Consider the following 24249-nt stretch of genomic DNA (forward strand, 5'->3'; position numbering starts at 1 on the left):
TGGGCAAAGAAAAGAGGGAAAATATGAGGTTATGGAGTGACAGGAAAAAAGGAGAAGAGGAACTGATATTATTGCCAGGAGGGCATAGAAGAAACTTAGTGGCTGTTTGTTGGGTATATGATATGCTTATGAAATGATGTGGCATGGCATTGTGGTGTAACGTGGCTTTATTAGCTGCCCAGAGTGGTTTCTTAAACGAGCAGTATTCTATGTGTGCTAAGCAGTCACAGGTGGTGAAGGACACAGGATGGAATAGGCAATGGGGTCAGCAATAGGTGTTGGAGAAAGAGGGTGGAACATGAGGGCGTTGATGCTCAGCCTTTAGGTTAAGGTGAACAAGTGGGAGTCAAGAAGAAAACCAAGCTAACGAGAAGCTCATATGGAGCCCAGTGGCAGAAAGAGAATGCACAGGCAAGGGGGTTTGGAACCTCGAAGAATGAAGGCCCAGAACACAGTGGGGCTTAGGCCCATGGCTTCTCTTGTTTCCATGATGGAAAGAGTTGTGCCAGGTGGAATTCTTCCTAATAGCCAACTCCTGAAGGTTTGGAATTCCCCTAGCACCTGGATCATGGAATCCTAAGGATATCCTTGAAACCCAAGGGTGCTGAGAATGGAAGTTGAATTTCATTGGTTTTGCACTAGCCACCAGCCACTTCGGCCATCAGGGCAAGGCAAGTGATGGGCTGGGTCACTTGCAGCTTCCTTCAGTGAGCGAGTGACCAGTGTCATGGGCAGTGGCACCATGTGTTAACTTACCTGGCCCCACTTCACAGTGATGGTGGTACTGCCTTCTGAAAGCAAAAACGGGAGGGCAAGGCATGATCTTGGCCTCACCTCCTTCCTCTAAGATGATATCCCATCTGTGGGCTGTAAAGGCAAACATAGACCTCTAAATATCCCTGAGGATTTGCTGCTAAATTCTTCCATTGCCCGAGAAACTTTTTAAGTATCACACAACCTTTTGTGAGATGCTTATATTTATAATACTGGTGAAGGGGAGTCCATATACTTCAAGGAAGAAAAGCTGCCAGTGGTGTATTATGAGATTAGAAAAGGAATGAGCACACCCAGTGTAGAGCTTTACTGGATGATTATACACCCTTGTGCTAATTTCATATAGGTATACTTATCTCTGGGAGGGCATTTATTCATCATAAGATGAAGATGACAGCATGAAACAACCACAAAAATACTTGTCTCTGGGTGCAATTTCCTAGTATTGCTCTATATAGCAGTGAAGGGGAGATTTTCCTGCAGTTGAAGTAGCTTGTTTTTTTTACCTTCAGAGAGAGCAAAATTGACTGCCTGTTTGCTCACGTAGCCTAGTTCAAGACCATGATAACCATTTAGCTGTAATTCCGTTTCGATGGGGGTTTAGGGGCACTTATTTGTAATTTGTGGATTAGTGGTCTTTGCCTGTAATTACTGTGGTGAATTGAATAATTGTCTCCCAGGGGAATCCCAGGCCCTGTTTATATTCACCGCATTTGCTCCCCTTTCCCCCAGTGCTTGTCAGGCCTAGTAAATACAAGGAAATGTGTTGTTAAACTACAGAAGGAGATCCCTGCAGACTCTTTCAGGCCAAAATGTTCAGAGGATATATAATTTCTCTTGCCTTCTTTTTCGTGCAGCTCAGTCGGCACAACAAACAGCTGACCCAGATATTGAAATCAACAACTCCTGTCCAAGAGGAAGAGGAAGATCCATTAGCTTATTATGAGAAGCATACATCCCAGATAGAGGTGTGATTAACTTTTCCTTATGTCCATCTGCAAACAATTAGGCTTGCTTTCTTAGAGCTAGTATCCTTATTTCCCTTTGACATAATTGAAATTGTGTAAAATATGAGCCATTATCTAACAGCAACATTAGAGTCAGTGTGGCATAGTGGTTAGAGCACTGGACTGAAGACCTGGGAGAGCTGGGTTTTAGTCTCCCCTCAGCCATGAAGTGCCCTGGCTGACTTTAGGTCAGTCACTTACTTTCAGCCTACCTTACAGGGTGGTTGTTGCAAGGTGTAAATAGGATGGAAGAGGACTATGTAAGGGTTCCTTGCAAGCAGAAAACAGTGAGATAATAATTTTAGTGTAATAATAACAATAGCAGCAGCAGCAGCCAGTGGATGATATATTTTCTAATTTATTTTCCCCTCCAATTGAGTTCAGTATACAGGGAGGAAATAAATGAGCTGTTATCTCAGTGGTTATAGCCAAATGTTGGGAATGTAAGAATAAGCTGCTGCAGTCCTTTCCCTTGTGCCTAGGAGATGCCTTCAAGCATACAATCCTGTGCATGTTTAGACAGGAAGAAGTCTTAAAACTTCCAGCATTTCCCAGCTAGTAAGACTGGCTGAGAAATATAAGAGGTTTCCCCTTTCTAAGCATGCATAGAACTACACCCTAAGAGAGCTGCCAGTCCAGATTCAGTTTCATTTCTGATTCTGAATCAGAATCAACACTACATGTGTGTAAATTCCTGGGGATGTTTGTTTTCTAATTCAGCAGCTGATAGGCTTGGGGGTGCTTAATAGAGAAAAGGGAGCACTGATTTTAACTGGGTATTTTGTACATATCTACTGTTACCTGTCCCAAGTTTCCAGGATGCAGTGGACTAAAACTACAGGCCCCTTCCAACTCTGGATGTTTAAGAACTGCAGATAAAATAAGACCCAAGGGCACCTCATTCTCTTCTTTGCCGCAGATTGTGCGCCTGGATAGGAGCATGGAGCAGATAATCTTCCCAGTGCCCAGCATCTGTGAGTTCTTGACCACAGAGACAAAATACCGGCTATTTACCACTACAGAGCAAGATGAGCAAGGCAGCAAAGTCAGTGACTTCTTTGAGCAGTCATCTTTTCTCCACAATGAGATGGAATGGCAGAAGAAGCTGCGCAGTAAGTCTAGGATGAGGCGGGGGCTGCTCATGTAAGATATCCTTTGCAATCCCAAATTGCGTGTCAGCTCAGGGCCCAGCAGCACCTGTTGATCTCCAGACTGCAGATAATCCAGTGACATTTACTAACCTGAAATAGAGAAGTGGTGTTTCCTGACTTGGAAACAGGAGTGCTGAGTGCTCATAATACCTCAAATTCAAGGCAAGCATTTTGACCTCATAATTCTTCTGTGACTCAGATAAAAGTCAGTGTGAATATTAGATCATATTCTACTTTTTTGTTTTCAGAAATTCTCTGAACTTGGGGAAATTTCTTGTTGAAAAGATTGGTGGGCAGGGGTGGGATGGGGATGGAAGGAAGTAGCGAAACATCCCACAATCCCAGTATGAAACTATCTTTTTGCAGAGATATTGCTGCTTCTAAAAAGTGTTTCCCTTCTGGCAATGGTGTCATGATATCATCTAGTTTTGTGTTTGCACAGCTGGTTTTATGTCTCTTTAAGCACTTATGTTTGAGTGCAACGAAGCTTAGTGGGTTTTTTTCCTACAGACTGGGCTAGCTGTGTCTATTGCTATACACTGAAGTTTGACAAGCCCAAACTATGTGCCACTGTTTGGAAGCTGTGCCTCGTTTCTGGCAATTGATCATGTTTGCAGCTATGCTGAGGAAGGAAGACTATTGATCCCTGGTCTTGTGAATAATTGTACTGAGATTGCCGGGGCTCAGGGGAGGGCTGTGCTATTTCTTAGAAGCATATGAAATTCACTCAGTTTTGCTTCTTACTCTTCCCATAGGTAATACACTGATGTACTGGTTCTCCCGCAGAATGACACTCTGGGGAAGTATTTCCTTCAACCTGGCTGTCTTCATAAACATCATCATTGCTTTCTTCTATCCTTATGTTGAGGCATCCTCAATGGGTACAGGCTCCATCAGTCTTACTTTGACTTTCACACAACCATTGCTGGCATTTACTTATGCCTTCCTGATGACATTCGACATTGGTACCCTCTAGAAAAAAGAAAAAAAAATCCATCTGGAGTGCTATGAAACTTGAGTTCTCTTTGCTAAGTAGGCTTTGCAACCGATTATTTGGAATTACTCTAAAACTAACATGACCATTTGGAAATCGCTATCCATTTGCTTTTCCAGTCACCCAAATAGCAAAAGTAGCCATACTGACCACAAGAAAATTTCTCAAATTCATATAATATATTTACAGGAACAAGCAGAACACCCCCCCCCCCAGAAAAAAACAAAACAAAAACCCAAAAACCAAAAACCTGATACCTTGCAGACCCCATGACTTCAACATCCAACATCAATTCAGCTTCTTTCTCATACCTTCTTATCTCATTATATGAAATTTCTAATGTTTGAACATTATTTGACCTGTTGGTTGGTCCAATAAAGGTATTATACTAATAGGGATTTTGGAACATTTATTTTTGTTAGTATTAAAATAAAACCCCTCTGAAAATAATCTTTCAGAGTATCACCATTTCAGTGGTAAGTCAGTTATAAAAGCAGTGATACTCCTTGTTATATTTCTTGTATAATATAAATACACAGTTATTTGGGGAAATAGTATGTTATTTTTATATTGTTTAGTTTGATTTGAGAGAAATACTTGCAGGTCAAAGAGACTCTAGATTCTACACACCTTGATGAGGTATTCTAAAACAAATGCATTCCTCTTGATCTGGGTGCACTGGCAGAAGCAGTCAGTGAACTGGGGCTGAAAACAGTAAATGTATTGCAAGCAGCTGAGGCAGGATGTGGCTTGCTTAGCACCATGCAGCTGTGCTGCTGCTGATTGGCCAGTGGTGTCCATGGTGGATACAGGCTGATGACATCTTTGGCCCATAGTAGGCACTGCTGGCTATGCATTAGCAATACACCTGCACTGACTTTGCAAGCCACTCTGCCTGGACAGACATCTGCCAATAACACCTTTTCCTATGAATTGCTTCCCAGTGATGGTGGCCATTTACTGCTCTCTGCTTCACTTCACCGATCTCCACTATGCACGTCTTGTTCTCCATCTCATGTTTATTTTAAAAAGTCATTAACTCTTTATACTCCCTAAGTTTTATTCTGTCTTCTGACCTGTGGTTGTGTAAAGAAGCTATCTTACTGTACACCTTGTTCCCAAATCATGGATTTTTAATTAGTGTACCTGTCTGTTTTCCAGGATTGCTGGATTCCCCACTGATCCCTTTGCTGTCATGGTTTTTAATCTGCTTCTCCATCATGGCTCTCTTTACCCGGCGCTATGGTGTCAGACCTCTCCTTGTGGCACTGATCCTGCGATCCATCTACCATCTGGGCATTGGCCTCACACTGAACATACTGGGAGCTCTCAATGTAAGTCACCTGGCAACCTGAGACCAGACTTAGACTGGATACCTGAACAGACTAACCATTGAACAGCAGGACTTACTTCTGAGCAGTATAGGATTGTGCTGTTAACATATCTTAGGTTGAGCAGAGTTCACATTTTTTTTTTAAATCAACTATGGGCCTGGGACCATTCCTAGGACTAAGTTCTATTCTTTGCCTGTGCAAATCTATAACAATAAGTTTATATCTGAATGTTGTAGGTCATCAAGCCGAATTAGCATAATAAGCATATCAAGTCACTCTGGGAAGTAACTGCTTGTCCCATTCTGCTTCACAGCTGACAAATAAAATCGTGTTTGTGGTAAGCTTTGTTGGCAACCGTGGGACGTTCATCCGAGGATATAAGGCCATGATCATGGATGTGGAATTTCTCTATCACGTCGCCTATATCCTGACCAGCGTCTTGGGGCTCTTTGTACATGAACTGTTCTACAGTATCTTGGTACGGTACTCTCATCCATACAGGAGCAGGGTGTGGTTTCTTAATGAAAAGCAATGAGAGGCTCTTTCTTTTCCTGCTTTTTATTACCTGTTATCCTGTATGCACAATTCTTTGTCTATCTTTATATCTGTCTTGTTTATCTAGCTATTATTGGTTGCAGTTATTCCTTTTTCTACAGTCACTATGAAGACATAAGACTGTTAGAGTGGAGAGTCGCTGATCTGGGGAATGAAGCTTACATCCTGAAAGGAAATTCTTGGAGCAGCCAAAGTCAATAGGGCTTTCCATTCCTTCATGGAAAGGAGTGTCCCCATTTATTTAGTTCATCTATCATTAAAGTAGGGATGCTGATGCTTAATAAAATGAAATATATCCAATAATTCTTCAGTTCTTGGGATAAAAGTGATAGGAATGAAAGACTGATTCTGTTTACTTTGAATTGATTCTGTTGATTCTGAGGAAGTGGTTTTTTCCCCCTCCTATTTCAGCTTTTTGATTTGATCTACCGGGAGGAGACCTTATTTAATGTCATCAAAAGTGTGACACGCAATGGACGCTCCATCCTGCTGACAGCCCTTCTGGCCCTCATCCTCGTCTACCTCTTCTCCATTGTAGGCTTCCTATTCCTGAAAGATGACTTCATCATGGAAGTAGATCCACTGCCTAACATCAAATCTAAAGGTCTCTGCCAATCCACACACCCTCCACACTTCAGGTCCACTACCCCTCCTCCCATTCTGAGATGCTATGAGCCAGAGAGAACGAGATCCGTTTGCTCTCGGTCCTGCTAAGAACCTACTTCCATAGTCCAATTCAGAGACATCAAAGCATATTTGTAGGCAGCACACCATCTGCATGCTTACTTAGAAGCAAATTCCACTGAACCTCAACAGGGCTTATCCTCAAGTAAGCATATACAGGGGTACCACCTTAGCTCAGTTTACTTCTAAGCTCAGCTAAGCCAAATCATATGCAGTCCTACTGCTTTAGCTTTAACTGGACCATGGATTGGACTTGGATTCTAAGATCTGTTTCTTGGAAGGGTTGTGTGTGAAACAGTACGCTAATGAAAAAAAAATGATCTAAATGCAGGTTCAGCAACTACAGTTGTCTTTAGTCAGGTTCATCCAGTCACCTTGCCATTCTTGGGATCTTGTACATTCACTTAATGTATAACTGTAGTGATCCCCTCCTCCCCGCTGCTTTGACTGGGTACACAACTTTTTAACCAAGACTTAATAACAAGCCTGTTCCTGCAATTAAGGCTGTTGGTTTGGCTGTCTTGGCTCCACTTTAAAGCGATGCAACAATGGAAACAAAAAGGCAAAAGGGTACAAAATGTATCCTTTTGACAGTGGATTAGATGCCAGGGTTGTGCATCCACAGTATCTTTTACAGGTAGCATATATGTGAATAAGTAGTAGCTTTTGCCAGCAATGAAACTGGCTCCCTGTTTGTATGTACTTTGCAAATGAATGTTGCAGCCTGTAGACTTGATATTTTTTCTAAATGACACTATGCAGACTTAATTTGCATTTGAAAAAAAACAACAACAACAGAATGTATAAGGACACTCTTAGATGATCTGGTTGGGAATAGTGTAATGTGGATCTCCAGAAGCTGAGGTAGATGAATCACATTCCTAGTTGCCGCCAGATGAATACATGGTAATGTGGCCCTAGATAGCAGGTCATCTAGAATAACAAGGTACAGAATATGGTTGGAGATACCTTTTGGCATGGCTTCAGCCACTGGAAATGAGTTTTCTGAACTTTCATTGGTTATAAATTCAAAAAGCATATTTTGACAATGGGTTTTTTTTTTAACTTCCAGCAACTAACCCCTTGGGGATGAAAGCAAACATGGATGCTTTTATGGACTCATGCAGTAATGACAAAATTAGCTGCTCTTCTCATGTTGCTATGACGGAACCGATAGAAGGTAAATGGGATTGCTGAAACAGCTTCCTGGCATGGAGGGGGTAGTGGGAATGATGAGGAACTTAGCATCTTTTATCTTCCACCTTGACAATGCATCTGGGATGCAAATGGACTGTGTTTCAGGTCAGTGGGGAAATGCAATAAGGTCTTCCAGCTTCCTAGGTATCGTTAAATGTTGTTTTGTTGAGACTTATACTCAACACCTTAATTGGATGGAAAAGGCAGCCTCAGGCAGCCCTGCCTAAGTAATGGCACTGTGCAGGATGAATTCTGCAGAGAGCGTGTGCCAGATTTTAGTCCAGACTTGCCCATGAAGCTGCCTGTGTGACTTTGCACCAGTCACTGACCCTCAGCCTAACCAACCTCAGAGGGTGGTTGTCGTGAAGAGAAAATGCAAGGGAGGAAGATTAAGTAACCCACCAGGATCTAAATATAATTATTTAATTAATCAAATAGGGCAAGCAGAGCTGTTGCAGCAATATTATCATTTATGTCTTTTAAAAAGGAATGGTTAGAGGAGTAAAAAGAGGAGTAGCCAAATACTATCTAAGTATCTCTGATAGCTAGTGAATATATGAATTGGGAGCCTGGAAGATTAACCAAAGTTGTCAGGTCATTTTTTTCCCCTGCTGAGTCATTGTTTGCTTGTATTTCAGAAGAGGATGCAGATAATACAGAGCGCGCCTGTGACACACTGCTTATGTGCATAGTCACAGTCCTCAATCACGGCCTCAGAAATGGAGGTGGTGTTGGAGACATCCTCAGGAAGCCATCAAAGGATGTAAGTTTGTTTGGGGGAAGCAGCTGCTGAAGGGTGGAACTCTGCATCACAGAAAGCAGTAGAGGGTGACCTCTTTTGATCCAGCCCGGGAAGCCAGGTGATAGCTAGGAGGCTAGATGACATCAAGGGGGCAGAAGCCCACCCTGAGTTCCAGCCCTCCAGCGACACTGGCAGTGCTGCAGCAGCCTCTGTTGCCTTGCAGTTCTGTGCCTTGCTTTACACCATAAGCAGTGCTGCTTGGTCTAGCAGCTACTGGCTTCATCCAAGGTGAATATGTGGGGTAGGAATGAACTCAGGCAGCACTCATAGCAGCCAGCTCCTGCAAGTGGCAGGGATGTGGAGTAGTGCTCTTTTCCCAGGTGGAACAGTGAGGAGGAGTCCTTCCTGGCTTCTGTAAAAGCCTGGGCAAATTGGTATGAGAAAATCCCCAGCTTATCTCTGGCTGGAGCTAGCAAAGGGGTTCTCCACTGTGCAGCAAAGGGGTGCGGCTTGGGGAGGGCAGGGGTCCAAATCTGTCATGGGTGCTCCATCCCCTGCGGGCTGAATTGAGCTGCAGCATGGGCCCTATTCGGCCGACAGACTGAGGGTGCCGTCCCCTGCTGTAAAGGATGCTTTTTGTCTGACTGAAATCAAGGGGATTTCATAACGTGCAAAGAATAAAAGATGCAAAATGTGCCTTAATTAAAACCTATTGAACCAGAAACAGAGGTAAGAAAAACAAATACACTCCCTCCCAATTCACTGCTGGATCCTTTAATTACATAAATTAATAATTTCATATAAAGCTGCACAAATAATTAAAACTCTAATAGGTCAAATACTGAAGTTTGCTGCATAACAACCTAATGATTCTGTTAAAAAATGAAAGCATTTTAAATAGAGTATTGTTATTAGGTCACTGATGAGGACTTTTGTGTCTAAATGCATTAGGCTTATGCTGTAGGATATTTCACAGTATTAGGTTTATTATCATTTAATTATTTGTGTGGTAGTTTCATGGAAATGCTAATTTACATAATTAAATGATCCTGTACACATTAAATGAATTTGTTCATTTTTCCTTAACTTTGTCTCTTCATGGTATGCCAAATTCCGTATTATTCTTTAAGGAATACCTACATATTTCCATTCTTACTCTTCTGAAAGAGATTTACACATTGCCCCTTGGTAAACGCAAACAATCTCATCTTCACAATCTAGTTGTGAGATTTTTCCAGCATTACACACATAATATAATCACTCCTTCCAAAAGTTGTTTTTTTTTTTAAATTAGTGCTTACAATATCAAGTCTTTTAATTCTGTAATCACTGGATCTTAGGGAAGTCATCATATTCCTTCATACCTAGCGTGTTGTCCTGTGGCTATATTCTGGAGGGCAAAGCTGTTGGACATTTTGCCAAAAAAAGAGTGGAAAAGAGAGAAAAGAGTAAACTATGCTTATTGTTAACGGTTACTCTCTTTTTTCTGTCCTAAAGGAGTCTCTGTTCCCTGCTCGAGTTATCTATGACCTCCTCTTCTTCTTCATTGTCATAATCATAGTCCTCAACCTCATCTTTGGTGTCATCATTGACACCTTTGCAGATCTAAGGAGTGAGAAGCAGAAAAAAGAAGAGATCCTCAAGACAACCTGTTTCATATGTGGTCAGTGTCTAACTGAGTATAGCTGTGTATAGTAAACTATTCCAAGGATCTGACACTTCTACTCCAGTTCCACTCCAGGAATGGAAAACAAATAATAACACAATACAACAATTTAGTTGTTTGTTTCAATAAGCAGCTGAAACAAACCAGTGCTGTGCAAAAGCTGAAAAATGCCAAGCAGCTTCTCCCAGATGCCACCTTTCCAAGATCCTGATCAGTGTCTAGAAAAAAATATTTGTCCAACAAACTACCATGATATTGCAAGCCAGGTAGGGCAGAAAGGGAAGGCTATCTCTTTCTGCAATAGTGAAATAAATAATCAGAAGATAGACTGTGCTCACATGCCACCAAGAGGCTTAAGTTTGGTCTGTAAACAGCAGACACGTATAGGGGTCATTTGAACAGCTAAGGTTATTTACAGTACAAGCATGTGTTATATTTCAGCTATGCATTGGCCCTCATGAAATATCCAGAAAACAGGAGTATATCCCTCCCCAACAGACTCAGACATACATGTCTCCGATTGCCTTTCACCACTTAATGGTTTCTGTGTGCATAAGTTGAAAGAAAGAGTGCAGGATCATCTTCCTCCAATAGGCCATGCATATCTAATCCTTCCTACATGCTGCATCTTACATTGGTGTTCACATTTCAATTACTCACGTTAAAAACTTGACAGAGTCTCCATTTTTTTAATGTGGCATATTGGTTTGGTGTGAGGAGATATCTGGCCATAGAGCATCTCTTCCTACACACCAGGAAAAGTCAGGAATCACATGACCTAGATTTTAGCAGCAGGGCTAATGCTGTTGGACTCCTGCAGAGTTCCAGCCCAGGGCTAAATGTGAGACATTCCTTGAACAGAGAGAGAAATAAGAGGAATGTCTTCTTAGGATCCCACACAGTGAGTCCAGCAAAGGCTTGGCTGAGATGTGTACACATTATTTGCTAGAAAGTGTACACAATTCCAGTACCCTGCTGACTGGTACAATTGCCATGAGGAAGGCCACCTCACCAGACAGCATCATCATCCTCATCATCACCATAATTTTTAGTGGGTTGAAATGAGTCGGGGTGGTTCTTATGGGTAAGCTCCACAAAAGCAACCTGTGCCTAGGAGGGTAAGTAAGTACTACCCTTCCCATGGCCTCCTTCATGTCCAGATGTGGCTTCTCAAGTCTATGGCCTCCCTTGGGTCGAACTGAGGAAATGCTTGAGGCCTGCAGTTGTGAAGTGTGAGGTTTCAGGCCTTGGTTTAGACCAGCTGGTAGGAATAGGAGAAATTCAGTTATGTCCACAGCCTTGTAACGAGCTGCTCTAGAAAGCCATAGAGTATATGCACAGATGAGAAAGGAGGGTCCACTGTGAAATTTTTACTACAGCCTCAGCTGCAGGTATTAGGCACAATTTGTTTCCTGCTCACTACCCCCTGAAGGCAGATTGGAAGGTTGCACAAAAGCTATCAGTTCCAATTCTTTGCTGCAAACAGAACCATTTATTCCCCAGGGCCCCACCAATCTGCCTGTCATATTATATGCTACAAGCAGAGGTCAAGTGCCCTAGAGAAATATGCTTGCAGAAGAGAGCTCGCTGAACAGAAGTTGTGACAGGACACATTGGATGCTAGGTAATACCGCTTTTTATTTTCTTTTCCTGCCTCTTTAGGGCTTGAAAGAGACAAATTTGACAATAAAACCGTGTCCTTTGAAGAGCACATTAAATTTGAGCACAATATGTGGAATTACCTGTACTTCATAGTGCTGGTGCGAGTGAAGAATAAGACTGACTATACAGGGCCTGAGAGCTACGTAGCGCAAATGATAAAGGTACGTACTGCATAATTCAGTATTCTTCCTCACATGGCGCTAAGACCTTTTATCTTGCAAAGAGACATTTTTAAGCAAGCAGGCCATAGTTTAAAACAAGGTTTCCAAGTCAGGTAACTGTACAGGAAGCTCTACTTTTTCCACATCCGATTCTCCAACAGTGGGGAATGGCATCATGGAATGAGACTCTCCCCTCTCCTCACCAGGCCCCCAGCCACACTCTTGTTCCAACAGGCAGCGTGTCTGTAAATTAGCTTTAGTACCTTCGTCCTTGTCCTGCCTGATGCCATCACTGCAATCCTTTCAGTGTCACGTCAACTCTCTCTCCTCTCAAACATTTGGCAGCATATGAGGCGGCCCTGGATGTTTCATTGTTGATAGTTACTGTTTTTAGATATCCATGTATCTTTCTCTGTGTGCAATCTCTTTATATCTTCCACACAGGTAGTTTTTATAATGTAATTTAGAGGTCTGATTCTTTGTAAACTGACCAGAGAGTTTCTGTTGTTGGGCAGGGTAGAAATGTAATAACCTGATAAAGTGGCCTTCCCAGTTTCTGACTTGCACTTCCAGTGAAAAGGCCTTTGAGCAGCTTTGGCTTCATTTTCAATGAGCAGCAGAGAATTTAAACAAACCATTCTGCTATTTTTATATGTGGGCTGAAAGTAAAGCTGCAATTCTATTCACTTTTTCCTGGAAATAAATGCTAGTTGAACTTATTTCTGAGCCATATGAATAGGATGGCACAATTGGTCTCTCAGGAACTACAGAACATAGAATTCGGGGATGGAAATGAGTTAAGCAGTATTTTTAATCACACAATTAACTACCTATATAGAGTTGTGTTCCTTACTAATGATGAATAATTTAAAAGTAGCTGGAAAACTGAAAAGAATATTCCAGAAAAGCATGAGGTTGGTTTAGGTTGAGAGTGGGGCGTTTTCAGCCTAAGAGCCAAATTGACCCCTGCCCTGCCCGGAGGGGACTGTTTGGCAGTAGTGCCTTGAACCATTTTCAAGTACACACTCCTTCTCACACAACCCCTTCTAGGTTAAACCTCCCTGTTTAGCATATTGTGATGGGGATAAAGACTGGCACCTCTGCAGCTCACCTGAGTGCACAGTTCCCAGTCTTCGTCCTCTGTGTCCCCAGGCTCCTTTTCTCAGCACTTGGCAAGGGAAAGCCCTTTGGGAGGTAAAATATCTTCTTGGGGAAAGGGGATGGCGCCTGAGTAAGAAGTGAGAAGGTTGCATGCAAAACATCCACGTTTTATATATTTGGGGCATTTCTACCCTGTCCTATACAAAAGTCTCAGGACATACTTGATCTACATGCCAGGCTGTTTTTCCCCATACCTGCCATAAATGCATTGTGCATTGTTTGGATGGGAGTGGGGTTCTTGGTCCATCAGTGTCACTAGAAGTTCAGATTGCACATTCCCTGCCTTAACTTGTTGCTCTTCCAATGACTGTTCCAGAACAAGAACCTGGACTGGTTCCCTCGGATGCGTGCCATGTCATTAGTTAGCAATGAAGGTGAAGGGGAACAAAATGAGATTCGGTGTCTGCAGGATAAACTGAATTCCACCATGAAATTGGTATCCCATCTCACTTCACAGCTGAATGAACTGAAGGAGCAGGTAACAAAAAATTCAGCAGCAGGGGGCTGGACTGTGTATTTTATATATAGAGTCCCAAACAGACCAAGAAAAGCAGCACATTTGGGGTTTTACAAATGTCAAGGAATTGGGCTGCATTTGCTAGCCCAACCTAACCATTATTTTGGAAAAAATGTATGAAACACTGATGCTTTTAGATAAAACACAAGACCTGCTGTGTGGTTAACCCTGACTTTCTCCTGACAAATACAAAGATTTCAGGATTGCATTTTGCAGTGCAGGGAATAGATTCAAATGGTCCCTACCATTTTTATGTGCCAAGTTCCCAATCCAATTCATGTTATAGTGATTTTCAAACTGTATTCTGTGGAGGATTTATGTTTGGTAGAAGCTAATCACAGGTTTCCTAACAAGCAGATAAACAGCAGGGGACAGGCTGTTCCAAAGGTATCACCTGCCATTACTAATCACCTTCTGAACTTATAGCTGCAGAGGAATGATGGTATATTTATATAGCTTACATAGAGTTTGTACGGCATGGCCAACATTATATATGAACAAAGGATATACCCGGGAAAGAAATGTCTTCAGAAATGTCTACAACATGTAGGTGTTTGTGGCATGCTGCCTTATCAGACAATGCACAAACAACTGTAGGTTTAATAAATAATGGTGTATAGGCTCAAGTGGAGGAGAAGCACCTTTGTACTTTTCCTTTTATGCATTTCAGATGACAGAGCAAAGAAAGCGAAGGCAGCGGATGGGATTTGTGGATGTCCAGAACACTCTGAACCACTGAGACAACAAAATCAGCTTCCCCAAGCTAAAACTGCACTTCCTGAGGATATTTGGTACTAGGTTCCCTGCACAGATTTCACTAGCAGGGAAAGTTGATCCACACCATGATGATTCACAGTATGGAGTCAAGCACCTCTCTTGGTTCATCTCTAGTTGGCTGATTGCAGGCACATTACTTAGCAAGAAAGAGACCCGAAGCAGATGACCGTGTGTGGATTCATCGTTTACCATACATTTGGGAGCTTTGTTTTCTTTTTAACTGTTCTAATAACGTGGGTTATCTTTCTTCATGCACTACACACTGATGGCTACCTATTCAAGTGCAAATAGGATTGACATTTATAGCAAGTAATAGTTTCTTATATTTTAATTTATTCCCAGAGAGCCCCATGGTAAATCAACATGCATGGATCTTTCTCTACAAGTTTGTCATCTCAAGTCCTCTGGAGTCACTGGCATTTGGGGGATTCTGATGCAATCTCACCAAAATGACGCTGTAAGGAAATATTTAAGTAGGAGATTGCCCTTTCACAGTGCAGCATGAACACGCTATCGATGTTCCTCATAAATCCTAGCCAGTACACTTAGGAGTCATCCTGTTTCTAGGCAAGAACTTGCAGAGCCATTTTATTTCAGCAGACTGAGGCAAAGTATCAGCATATTTTCACTGTGTCTAATAATCATCAAAATGGATAATGAATCACCATGGGGTAACAGTTAACATGTATTACTGTGGAAGTGGTGCTATGAGGATGCGGGGGAAGAAGACAGAAAAGGAATGGTTCCACAGGAATTTCATGTAGACTATATTCCAAGGGCTGCAATGAAAAATGTTGGTGGATTTTAACTCGGAGGTTCCCATGCCAGGAAAAGATGCCTCTCCCATCTCTTCCCCAAACATTTGTAATGCTGCACCATATGAAAAACCCAATGTGGGTTCGGCTTCTGCAGTCAAACCCAACTGTAGGCCAAGCAAAGGCTTATCAGGTACAATTTAAGGCATATCTGACTTTGTATGGCCACTTGGTTCACAGTGATACTGCTTGGGGAGACTAGATGCCCAGGAATGACAATCCCTTGCTCCAGGTAGCAGGAGTCTTTCCATTTCTTTTACTTTCTCAGCAAGGCAGTGTGTGCCTCAAGTATCCTGACTATTGTGCAGATTTAAGAGAAGAAGATTCTACTAATCAGGGGTCCAGCTTTGTTATTTCTCTTGCTCTGTTATGTTTTACAAACATTGTTTAAATTTTAATATGGGAACTTCCTGATGTTTTAGCACAGAAAAATGAATAAAAAGGAAAGAAGGTGAAGAAGTATTCTCTTTTGAGATGCTGGTGGAACTGCAGATTTGTCAGACACTAGTAGTATGACTCAAGGAATTTTCTAAAGAGCTATTGGATTACTCACAGAATTTTAGAGCTGGGAGCTACCTTGGAGGTAATCAAGCTTTATTCCCCCCCACCCCCCGGACAGTATATAATTGTAGCATCCCTGACAGACGGCTGTTAATCTTTGCATAAATATTTAGAGCAATAAAAAGTGAACTCCCAATCCATTTTTTTTTTTTTTAAACTTGGGGATTACATGAGCGGAGCTGGCTGGAGCCAGGGGTCACTAGATGACCTGGGTGGCTCCTTCTGACTTGCTTTTTTCTATGTTTCTATGAAACAAACTTTAAGAAAGCATCTGGAGAACCACAGCTGGCTTGTCTATTGTGTTTTCATCTACCTTTAACAAGGGCACAAGCTGAAATGGGTGTGCAGATAGTCTAGCAGAATAGCAACATGTACAGATTTGTTCTCTGGAAGAAGTCAGTTAAGGGCATGAACAGGAAGAGGCCATACCTATGTTCAGTATAATTTCCATAATGCTCTGGAAATATTTTTTTATTCTAAAAAGCAATCAAACACTATGTTTCAATCCATCAGTTACAAGATGACATCCAGCAGTGCAGTCTTTCCATAACCCCTACACCCATGTAATCACCCAGTCCAAGAACTTCAAGTAACTTACCACTGTGTTCTGCAAATCTAACCCAAGCTTTCCTAACACCTTCCATAAGCCAAAATAACAAAATGAGCTTTGTCCCATTCCAGATGATTTCTCACCAAGTCTTTTATCAATACCTGATCCACTAACCCCGAAAGAGGAATTGTTCTGAGTTGAGATGCCAAACCTGGATCTCTTGATTTAGAGTCTGACATGCTCATATGTAAGCTTATTTTAAAACTCCTGTTTCAAGAAGAAGTATCTATCCTGGCAAAATGCAGTCCTTCGTGAGCATCGATTAGGGAAAAGAAGTCATAATTTGGAATCTTCTTCAGGACGTTTGCCAGAGAATTTTTCACGTAACTTTGTCCATTTCCCTTTTGATGCTTCTTCCATCTGCTTCAAGGTATCTGCAGCCAGGGAAGGTGATTGGATAAAGAAACATGGTTTTTATTAAACTCTTGCTTCTTCAAGAGGCTGCTTCACACCACACATGGCAATTGCTGCATGTCTGTCACTATGTATGCTGCAAAAAGGAGGCACAGCTGATCTAGCTTCCTGGTGCATGTCTCTGCATAAGTCACAGATCTAATTACACACAGCTGCTCCTTTAAAGGTACAAGTGAAGACCTATAAAGTATAAAAGCAACAATCTGTTTCCATTTAGATGAATTTCTGTTTCACTGCCTGAGTTAAACTGGTTTCCTTTAGTCAGAACAGAATAATGAACCAGCAAAAACGCATTTTCCACACATACTGCAGCCAGAATAGAAGTCTGCTATTTAGCTATATGTTATTTCAAATGTGTTTTAAATGCCCTTTTCTCCATAAAGGCTCTTTGCAGAGACATGCAGTAACTACAAAGAATCACAGTATAATAGAAAACTCTTGAACTGTAACAACTGACTTTGAAGCTTTGTATAACAAGGAAAGAAAGTATCTTCTACTCCACAGAGATGATATGTGCATTTACTTTATTTTTCATATTTTCTTGGACCAAAGAAACCACTAAAGCAGGAAGTCAAACATCTGTTGGAATACTGTTGTCTTTCCTATAAGTGAATGTCAGCCTTTGAAGCTTATTAGCTCTGGGTCCACACATTTCTTCAAAACTGTGTGTCTCAAACACAGGGCAATTAAATACACATGATTTCATACCATTACTCCCTTCAAGACTGTCTCAGTACTCCTGTGTTGACAGGACTGGCACAAAAACAGGACCACGGAGAAACAAGTGGGCAGTAACAGCATGTTTGGGTAAACCTGAGGTATACAGAAGTTTGAAACATTCAAACATAGAGATCTCATCCCCTCCTTCCAGGCACAACCCAATCAGGCCTGAGCGTGCTTAGTGGTCTCCATCAGGAATGAAATGTTAAGAGCCAGCTGAGTGATAACAGAGAGAGAAGAAAACTGATCTGGCAGAACCCCTTACAGGATCCTGGAGAGGGGTATGGCTAGCTTCCTGAAATAAGGATAAACTGCAAGTTCTATTGTCTCCTTTAGCCCTGGGTTCACAATTCCTTAGGATGCAAAATTCCATTTACAATGGTATGCCATTATTGCTCAAGTCAATGCATTAACTCACAGACCAGATTTGCACGATTGTGATATGACTAACAATCCATGAATGTTTGTTAATTCAGCTGCACATGCCAGTTGCATGCGGGCCAGATTTCCTGAATTATGTTTATTGGGGCAGCTTGGCTTGTTTGAGGGGGTAGGATATATAAGGGTTGCTTCCCCACTGCACTAAATTAGCCATGTGGCCTTGGATTGGATGACATAGCAAGTTACACAGGGAAGTTTGGCCAGCATGCACAGCAGGGGAAATAAGGTGCCACAGGCTATTAACCATGCCTCAATAGTGCAGACTGGCCCAGAGTCACTGACATTCCAAACACTGCCCATGTGGTCCCTTAGAAGCTCCTTTAGCATAACTTTCTACTCATGGGAGACGTAGCTGGAAATGGCAGCTCCATCATGATCATAATGTTTCTGCCAATTCACATGGGATTTGGTGGGTGCATCATAAAGGTGGTGTAATCTTTCCTGAGAATAGAACAGCAAACTGATAAAGCAATAGCTAGCCTAAATACCTGTTGCAAGGACCATCTTGCATTCTTCCACTGTCACCCCAGTGAAGCTTGTATCTTTCAAACGTGGATACTATTCAAACAAACACAGAAACAAGTTATATATACACATATACCTTCTCTTTCACCCAAGAGTTATGCTCTTATTCAATTTTCTGATGCAGCAGTGCTGACAGTTGCATCATGATTGCTGAAATAAATTTATTAGCATATTCATCTACTACACACACACACAAATACTAAGATAGCACACACAGTAGAGAACATTAGGTAAACTGGCTTGTCTTTTCCTGATAGGAAAGGCTACCAACAGGATTACAAAACTATACTCAGAAGCAGCAATCGGATTTCAACACTGGATAACTAGCCTATTCCCACAGTGACAAAACTCACCTTGATTTTATAGTAGTTGGAATGGATTCTAGCTAAACTGTCAAACATTGCATCACAGGTCATCGGATCAGAAATCTGCAAAAAACCCAAAAATGCAATAAAGTACTTCCTTTTTGATCTTCGTATCTATTCAATAAAACCACCAAATTAAAAAGCACCCCAAAATTCCAATAACCTAAATTCCAAAGACCTACACATGCATCAGACTGTTGTGTCATATACAGTGGAGAAGTGTTTGCAGGTTAACAGCTCCAAAATATGCCAGAAAAGCAATGACATAAGCAAAACCCACCTTCTTCACTGCATCTAATCCAAAATGGTACCTCTAGTGGTTTCAGATGTACCAGACAAGTAGATAAAACATCTCGAAGTCACAGGAAGAGGTATACGCAATATGTCAACATCTAACATTCACATTCTTATTGTTAAACCATTCTGAACTACAGTAAGGGATGATCTAAAAAAGTTTTAAACAAATGAAAGAACATTTTAACATCATTGCCTTGGCCTTGCTGTTGACATAAGATGCTTAAGGGTGTTGTCCAAAGCCCTGTGTTGCAGATGCATGAAGCAACATGCAGTGGGAGAGACTTCTGCTGTCACAGCACCTAACATTTCATCTAGACAGACATTTTTGGCTATCTGGATGAAGCAGTGTGGAGGAAAAAAGCCTGGAACACCGACAGGAAATGGAGGAAGCTATTGGTCCCAGCCTTTTTCCCTTCTTCCCCAGCCCTCCTCCTTCCCTTTCTCAAAGGTCCAGTTGCGTCTTGGCAGCTAGTGCAGTTCCTTCTACACTGGCTATGAGGGAGATAGGGTGGGTCTTTGGAGGACCCAGGTCCGAATAATGTTTGGGTGACCATGGGATTAGGCCCTAAAACATTTGGGGAATGAAAGTAATTCCAAAAAATATATTTAATTACAAGAACGATCCCTGGTCCCTGGGTAGTTGATGCCCAAATGGAATTTCACTTCACAATCCACTTGCATGATCTATGCAAGTCAGAATATTATGACGGGGCTCTTCTTCCACAGTATGAGATATTGTCCAAAACTCAAATTAGGAAAATGGGATAGGCCACTCTCATAATCTTGTTATACATATTTTTGAATTCATATTGAAAACCCCTGATGAGGCTGCAGCTATCAAGTGGAAAGCAGAAATAGCACTTCAGAAAGAAAAAAAATACCCCAGCACATCTCATTTCACATGAATAAAGCAGATATTGGACTCACAAAATACCTTTACAGCTCTGATTCTGCTCTTTATGTATTCCTCCTGCCATTTGGCAGCAAATTTTTCTTGACTGTATCAAGGATTTTATACATACAAATTGATATCAGTGCTGCAAGCATCAATTTAAATTTATCAAAACCGAAAGGCAGTTTGGGGGAATTAGTGTGGTAGTCAGCTGTTCCAAGCACAAAAAGAAAGGAAGAATGCTTTCTGAAATAGATGCAGCAGATTGCTTTAGTGACAAAAGGTAACAGAACAATTTTCTGTGCTACTTTCAGAATGATGAGAAGATGTTGGCCCTCTTAAAACTGCATGTCTGTCACAGATTCATTTCCTTAATATTTTTAAAATATATGCTTTCCCTCCAAGGAGCTCATTACTCACTGATCTACAACTTGTACTCAGATGCAGCCCAGCTATTAATAACTTGGACTCTAAAAATTTTAAGCCTTAAGGGCTGAGCAAGTCATGTACCTTACATTTTAAAGGAACCTACGGCAGTTGTATCTCTTGCTCCAGTCTATATGCCACAGTGCCCCACTGGGAGCAGAGGAAGAAGTAGCTGGTGGAAAAATGGGCACTTCCACCTTTGAAACACTTACTATACCCACTGTGAACCATAGGAAGTCTGCTTTATAGACTGGGATGCCAGCATTGGTTCCTAAGTCAGACAGCTTGGTAAGAACACAGCAGCAGATGGCAACCCAGAAATGAGAAGCATCTGTGTTTGAACTGGCATCACGCTGGAGGGAAGAAGAACCAGCAATTTGGGGCTCCCTGCTGCAGCACAGGAAATGATAGGACAGCAGGGTGCAGTCCACTGACTCAGCTGAGACACCAGCGGCTATTTAGCTTCTTCCCTCCCTCCATTATTTACATTCAACTTAGTCTTCAAAAGAACTATCTAACCTTAAGAAGTGGTGCTTTAGCATGCTTACTTTCCTCTTCCCTCTCCATCCATTTTCTTTTTATTTAATGTCTTTTAGATTATCAGCCTTTGGGCATGGACTGCCTTGTTATCCTATACATGGAGTTTAGTAAGTTGTAGGCATTTAAAAGACGGTTTAAGCATTTTAAATAGGCATTCTTAAAGCACCAGAGAAATCAGTAAGCCTAGCTATGACTGGAATCAAGTGGCTAAAGACTTCTAGAAAGCTCCAGGTTGGATCTTGATGTCTAGTGCTTACATCCTCTGTCCAAGGAACCTGTACCCTCCTGCCCTTCAATGAGCATCACTTTATATATTATGGGGTGTTTTTTGTTTTGTTTTGAAGAGAGGGAATTTTCATATAGAAATTATTTCATGAAACCCACATGCAAAGCACAACATACAATGAGCATACATTGTGGCTTCTCTCCACTGGGAACTACCAAAAGAATTGTGTTTCTTCTTACAAGTGCATGATAAAATGCACCTTCCTAAGTACTCTCTTCTATACAACTATTAAAGAGACTTTAATATTAATATAAGACTTTAACTATTAAAGAGACTCTTGTGTCACCAGGAACACCCATAGTGTACTCCAATGACAGTGTCCTGAAGTTAGGGAAGAATCCATTTTTAAAATGTATGTAAGTGTTCAGAGAATAACAAGATCCATATATTTTACACAGACTTCATGGTGCACTCTGGGATAAGTCACAATATTATCAAGGGTCTTTTTTTTGCCCACCCTTCAATCATTTACTCCTGCCAGAACTCTTTAACAGCTGTATCAAATGGTTTACCATACTTGGGAGTAATCTAAGCTCAGAGTATGCTAAGGACATCCTGTTCTGCAGGCAGAAACCTCCCCAGTGTGACAATGGAAAGTTTCATCACAGTGGCTGACCCATTCCTGATGTCCCACAAGTCACTGGAGCCAAAGCAGGACAATCTGAGGGTATGTTAGAGGACGTTCTTGTTTTCTAACACCCCTCCAGCCCCAAGCAAGCCCACAACTATGCCAGATATGGAGCTGACATAGGTGATGGAAGGAAATGGTTTTAAAAAGCCAAGATGAAAAAAATGGGGGTAGGGAACGCCTCTCACCTCCTGCCCTACCTATTGTGAGTTGGCAGCGCTTTGGATGTGGTGGATGTTTCACCATGAAGCTCTAACCTGTCCCATGCCCAGTAACATTGCTGATTGCATTTAACCTTTCTCCACACCTGCAATGGATGTCATTTCAAATTTGTGGAGAAAATCATACATTTTCAGTGTTGGTACTCCACTTATAAGATCATCTTTTCACACAGCTTTTTAAAAAGACTGTGAAGCATCTTGCACATTAAGGATGCAATCCTGTGCACACCAAACAGCACATCACATTAAACAAAATACACTACTTTTAATACTAATACAATAATAGTTAGCATTTAACTAGACTGTAAAAAGTGTTTCACATATGCTATCTTACAACCTTTTTTTGAACTTTCTAAGGCAAGGCTGCAAACCCTGGATGAAAATTATTCAAACCAAGGACTTCCTGATTTGGGATGCAGGGTGCAATCCTACACACTTATATGAGATATATTTGCTCTACAGAAGAAAGCACTGAGACTTAATTTGAGTAATGATAGCATATTCTGCTGTAAGTATCTTTGCCATTGCACTGCAGCAGCAGAGGGCGAAAAATAGTTCTAGATCTATTGGTAGATCTTTAGATAATCTGGAACATGATTACTCCCCCACCAAAGTTCACCCCTCAATCCCCCTGACCTAGATCATACTGCTGAAATGAAGACAGTTTAGGTATAACAAGCACTTAATTTTTATGCAGGACTGTGAGGTCCATTCAGTACTGGAACTCGAAACTAATTGTGGGACTCAAATTCTTAGAATTCTACATGTACATCAGGCTCTGGTGGATGGATCTCAAGTTTTCAGCCAAAACAAAAAATCCAAATAGATCTTTCAAGCATGAAGTCTGCCCTCCCCTGCACTGCACCATGCATGGATAAGGTGGCTAGGGGACAAGAAATACAGGCTTCTACCTTCCACTGAATCAGACCACTGGTTCATATAGCCTAGTACTGTTAACAGAGACTGGCAGCTGCCCTTCAGGATTTTAGGCAGGAGTTTTTCCAGTCCTATTTAGAGAAGCTGAGACTTGAAGCGGGGGCCTTCTACATGCAGTGCTGGTGCTCTCTTTCTGAGCTAAGCCATTGTGTGGAGTTAAGGGTGCAAGAGAACAGGGGTGCTTCAACACACATCTTTAATAGTCAGCTGGGTGTACTATGCAGAAGGACATTTCAGCAGGAGTACGTTGCATGACGTGCTGTGTCTACTAATGCCCCCTCTGTCTACGCCCCTACTAAAACAGGCAGGAGCCCCGTCCGCCTTTCCGCCTGGCCATCCGATGCCCGGCACAAACCCGCAGCACAAGTCACGCGACAGCTACCATGCCCCCGGCGCGCTGTGCTGCTGTCCAAGCGCCAGCCGACCGCTCGTCCGGGACCCAAGCGGACCCCCGCGCCCACCTGCGTGTTCTCTCCCTCGCGGAAGGCCTGCGCCACCCGCTGCCGCAGGAAAGTGCCCAAATCGCGGCCATGCTTTGTCTTCTCCACGGGCCACTCCTCGCACAGCTTCAAGAAGCGCCGGTAGCGCGTCACCGCCATTTTGGCAGGCTCCTTCTCGACACCATTGGCGGGCGGATCACGTGGCCTGAACTGTGACGTCCGAAGTGGGGAGAGGCGTCTCTCTGTCTCTAGATAGTATTTGGTTGGTACGAAAAATAGATTGCAGCTGCGCAGAAAGGTGCTGTCAGACCTGAAGGACCGCAGAGATAATATTTGAAGAGGCACCTATCTTCTGGATAGGATGTTCCCGGGTTCCTACTGGAGAAGTTTTGGCGCGAAAGTGAGACCTGTCTGTATGAATGAAAGAAAAAATCGGGGTTTACACTGAATCTAGTTGTGACGGGCCCCCGGGCCCCCAGAGAAAGGAAAAGTAATGAAAAAGACAGTGCTAACTCAGGGCTACTCGAGTTATTAAACATTTGAACATCGAGACTTCTATCTCCATGGGTGTGGACTGGGAGTATGATGACACGAGTGGCAAACAAGTGAGAGTGTGGTTTACTATAAGACTGTAGTGTTATTCAGTGCTGATATCCCCACGTGGAAGTCGCCAGAGGGCGAGCTCCAAAAACTGTCCCTTCTTAATTCCTCGCAACCGAAATCCAGCAATCAGTTGCATACAGAATGTCA

The 24249-nt window shown here is 42.1% G+C and overlaps 2 protein-coding genes across 3 annotated transcripts in view; one reads left to right on the forward strand and one right to left on the reverse strand.

Annotated features, from left to right (window-relative positions):
• The window catches only part of ITPR3 (inositol 1,4,5-trisphosphate receptor type 3), a 111142-nt gene extending 95248 nt beyond the window's left edge, over positions 1 to 15894 (forward strand). The window contains exons 47-58 of one of the 2 annotated variants that reach the window (XM_044444242.1): positions 1632 to 1742; positions 2701 to 2893; positions 3688 to 3813; positions 5088 to 5260; positions 5574 to 5738; positions 6227 to 6419; positions 7572 to 7679; positions 8335 to 8459; positions 9936 to 10101; positions 11767 to 11927; positions 13405 to 13566; positions 14276 to 15894. In XM_044444242.1, coding sequence (XP_044300177.1) covers positions 1632 to 1742; positions 2701 to 2893; positions 3688 to 3813; positions 5088 to 5260; positions 5574 to 5738; positions 6227 to 6419; positions 7572 to 7679; positions 8335 to 8459; positions 9936 to 10101; positions 11767 to 11927; positions 13405 to 13566; positions 14276 to 14344 — 1752 coding nt within the window. In that variant the 3' untranslated portion in view covers positions 14345 to 15894. Of the gene's footprint in view, positions 1 to 1631; positions 1743 to 2700; positions 2894 to 3687; positions 3814 to 5087; positions 5261 to 5573; positions 5739 to 6226; positions 6420 to 7571; positions 7680 to 8334; positions 8460 to 9935; positions 10102 to 11766; positions 11928 to 13404; positions 13567 to 14275 lie in introns of those variants that run through there. The other variant, XR_006416089.1, reaches the window with a different exon arrangement.
• Positions 15895 to 16192: 298 nt separating this feature from the next.
• LOC123030384 (ubiquinol-cytochrome-c reductase complex assembly factor 2) lies at positions 16193 to 23706 on the reverse strand. Its single transcript, XM_044444257.1, has 4 exons — positions 23521 to 23706; positions 18822 to 18896; positions 18432 to 18501; positions 16193 to 16742 (listed from the first exon to the last, which is right to left on the reverse strand). The coding sequence occupies exons 1-4, from the start codon at positions 23656 to 23658 to the stop codon at positions 16645 to 16647; spliced, it is 381 nt and encodes a 126-aa protein (XP_044300192.1). The 5' UTR covers positions 23659 to 23706; the 3' UTR covers positions 16193 to 16644.
• Between the last annotated feature and the right edge of the window lie 543 nt (positions 23707 to 24249).

The sequence above is a fragment of the Varanus komodoensis genome, unplaced genomic scaffold (genome assembly GCF_004798865.1).
Source record: "Varanus komodoensis strain SLA01 unplaced genomic scaffold, ASM479886v1 scaffold1, whole genome shotgun sequence".
Taxonomy (NCBI): Eukaryota; Metazoa; Chordata; class Lepidosauria; order Squamata; family Varanidae; genus Varanus; species Varanus komodoensis.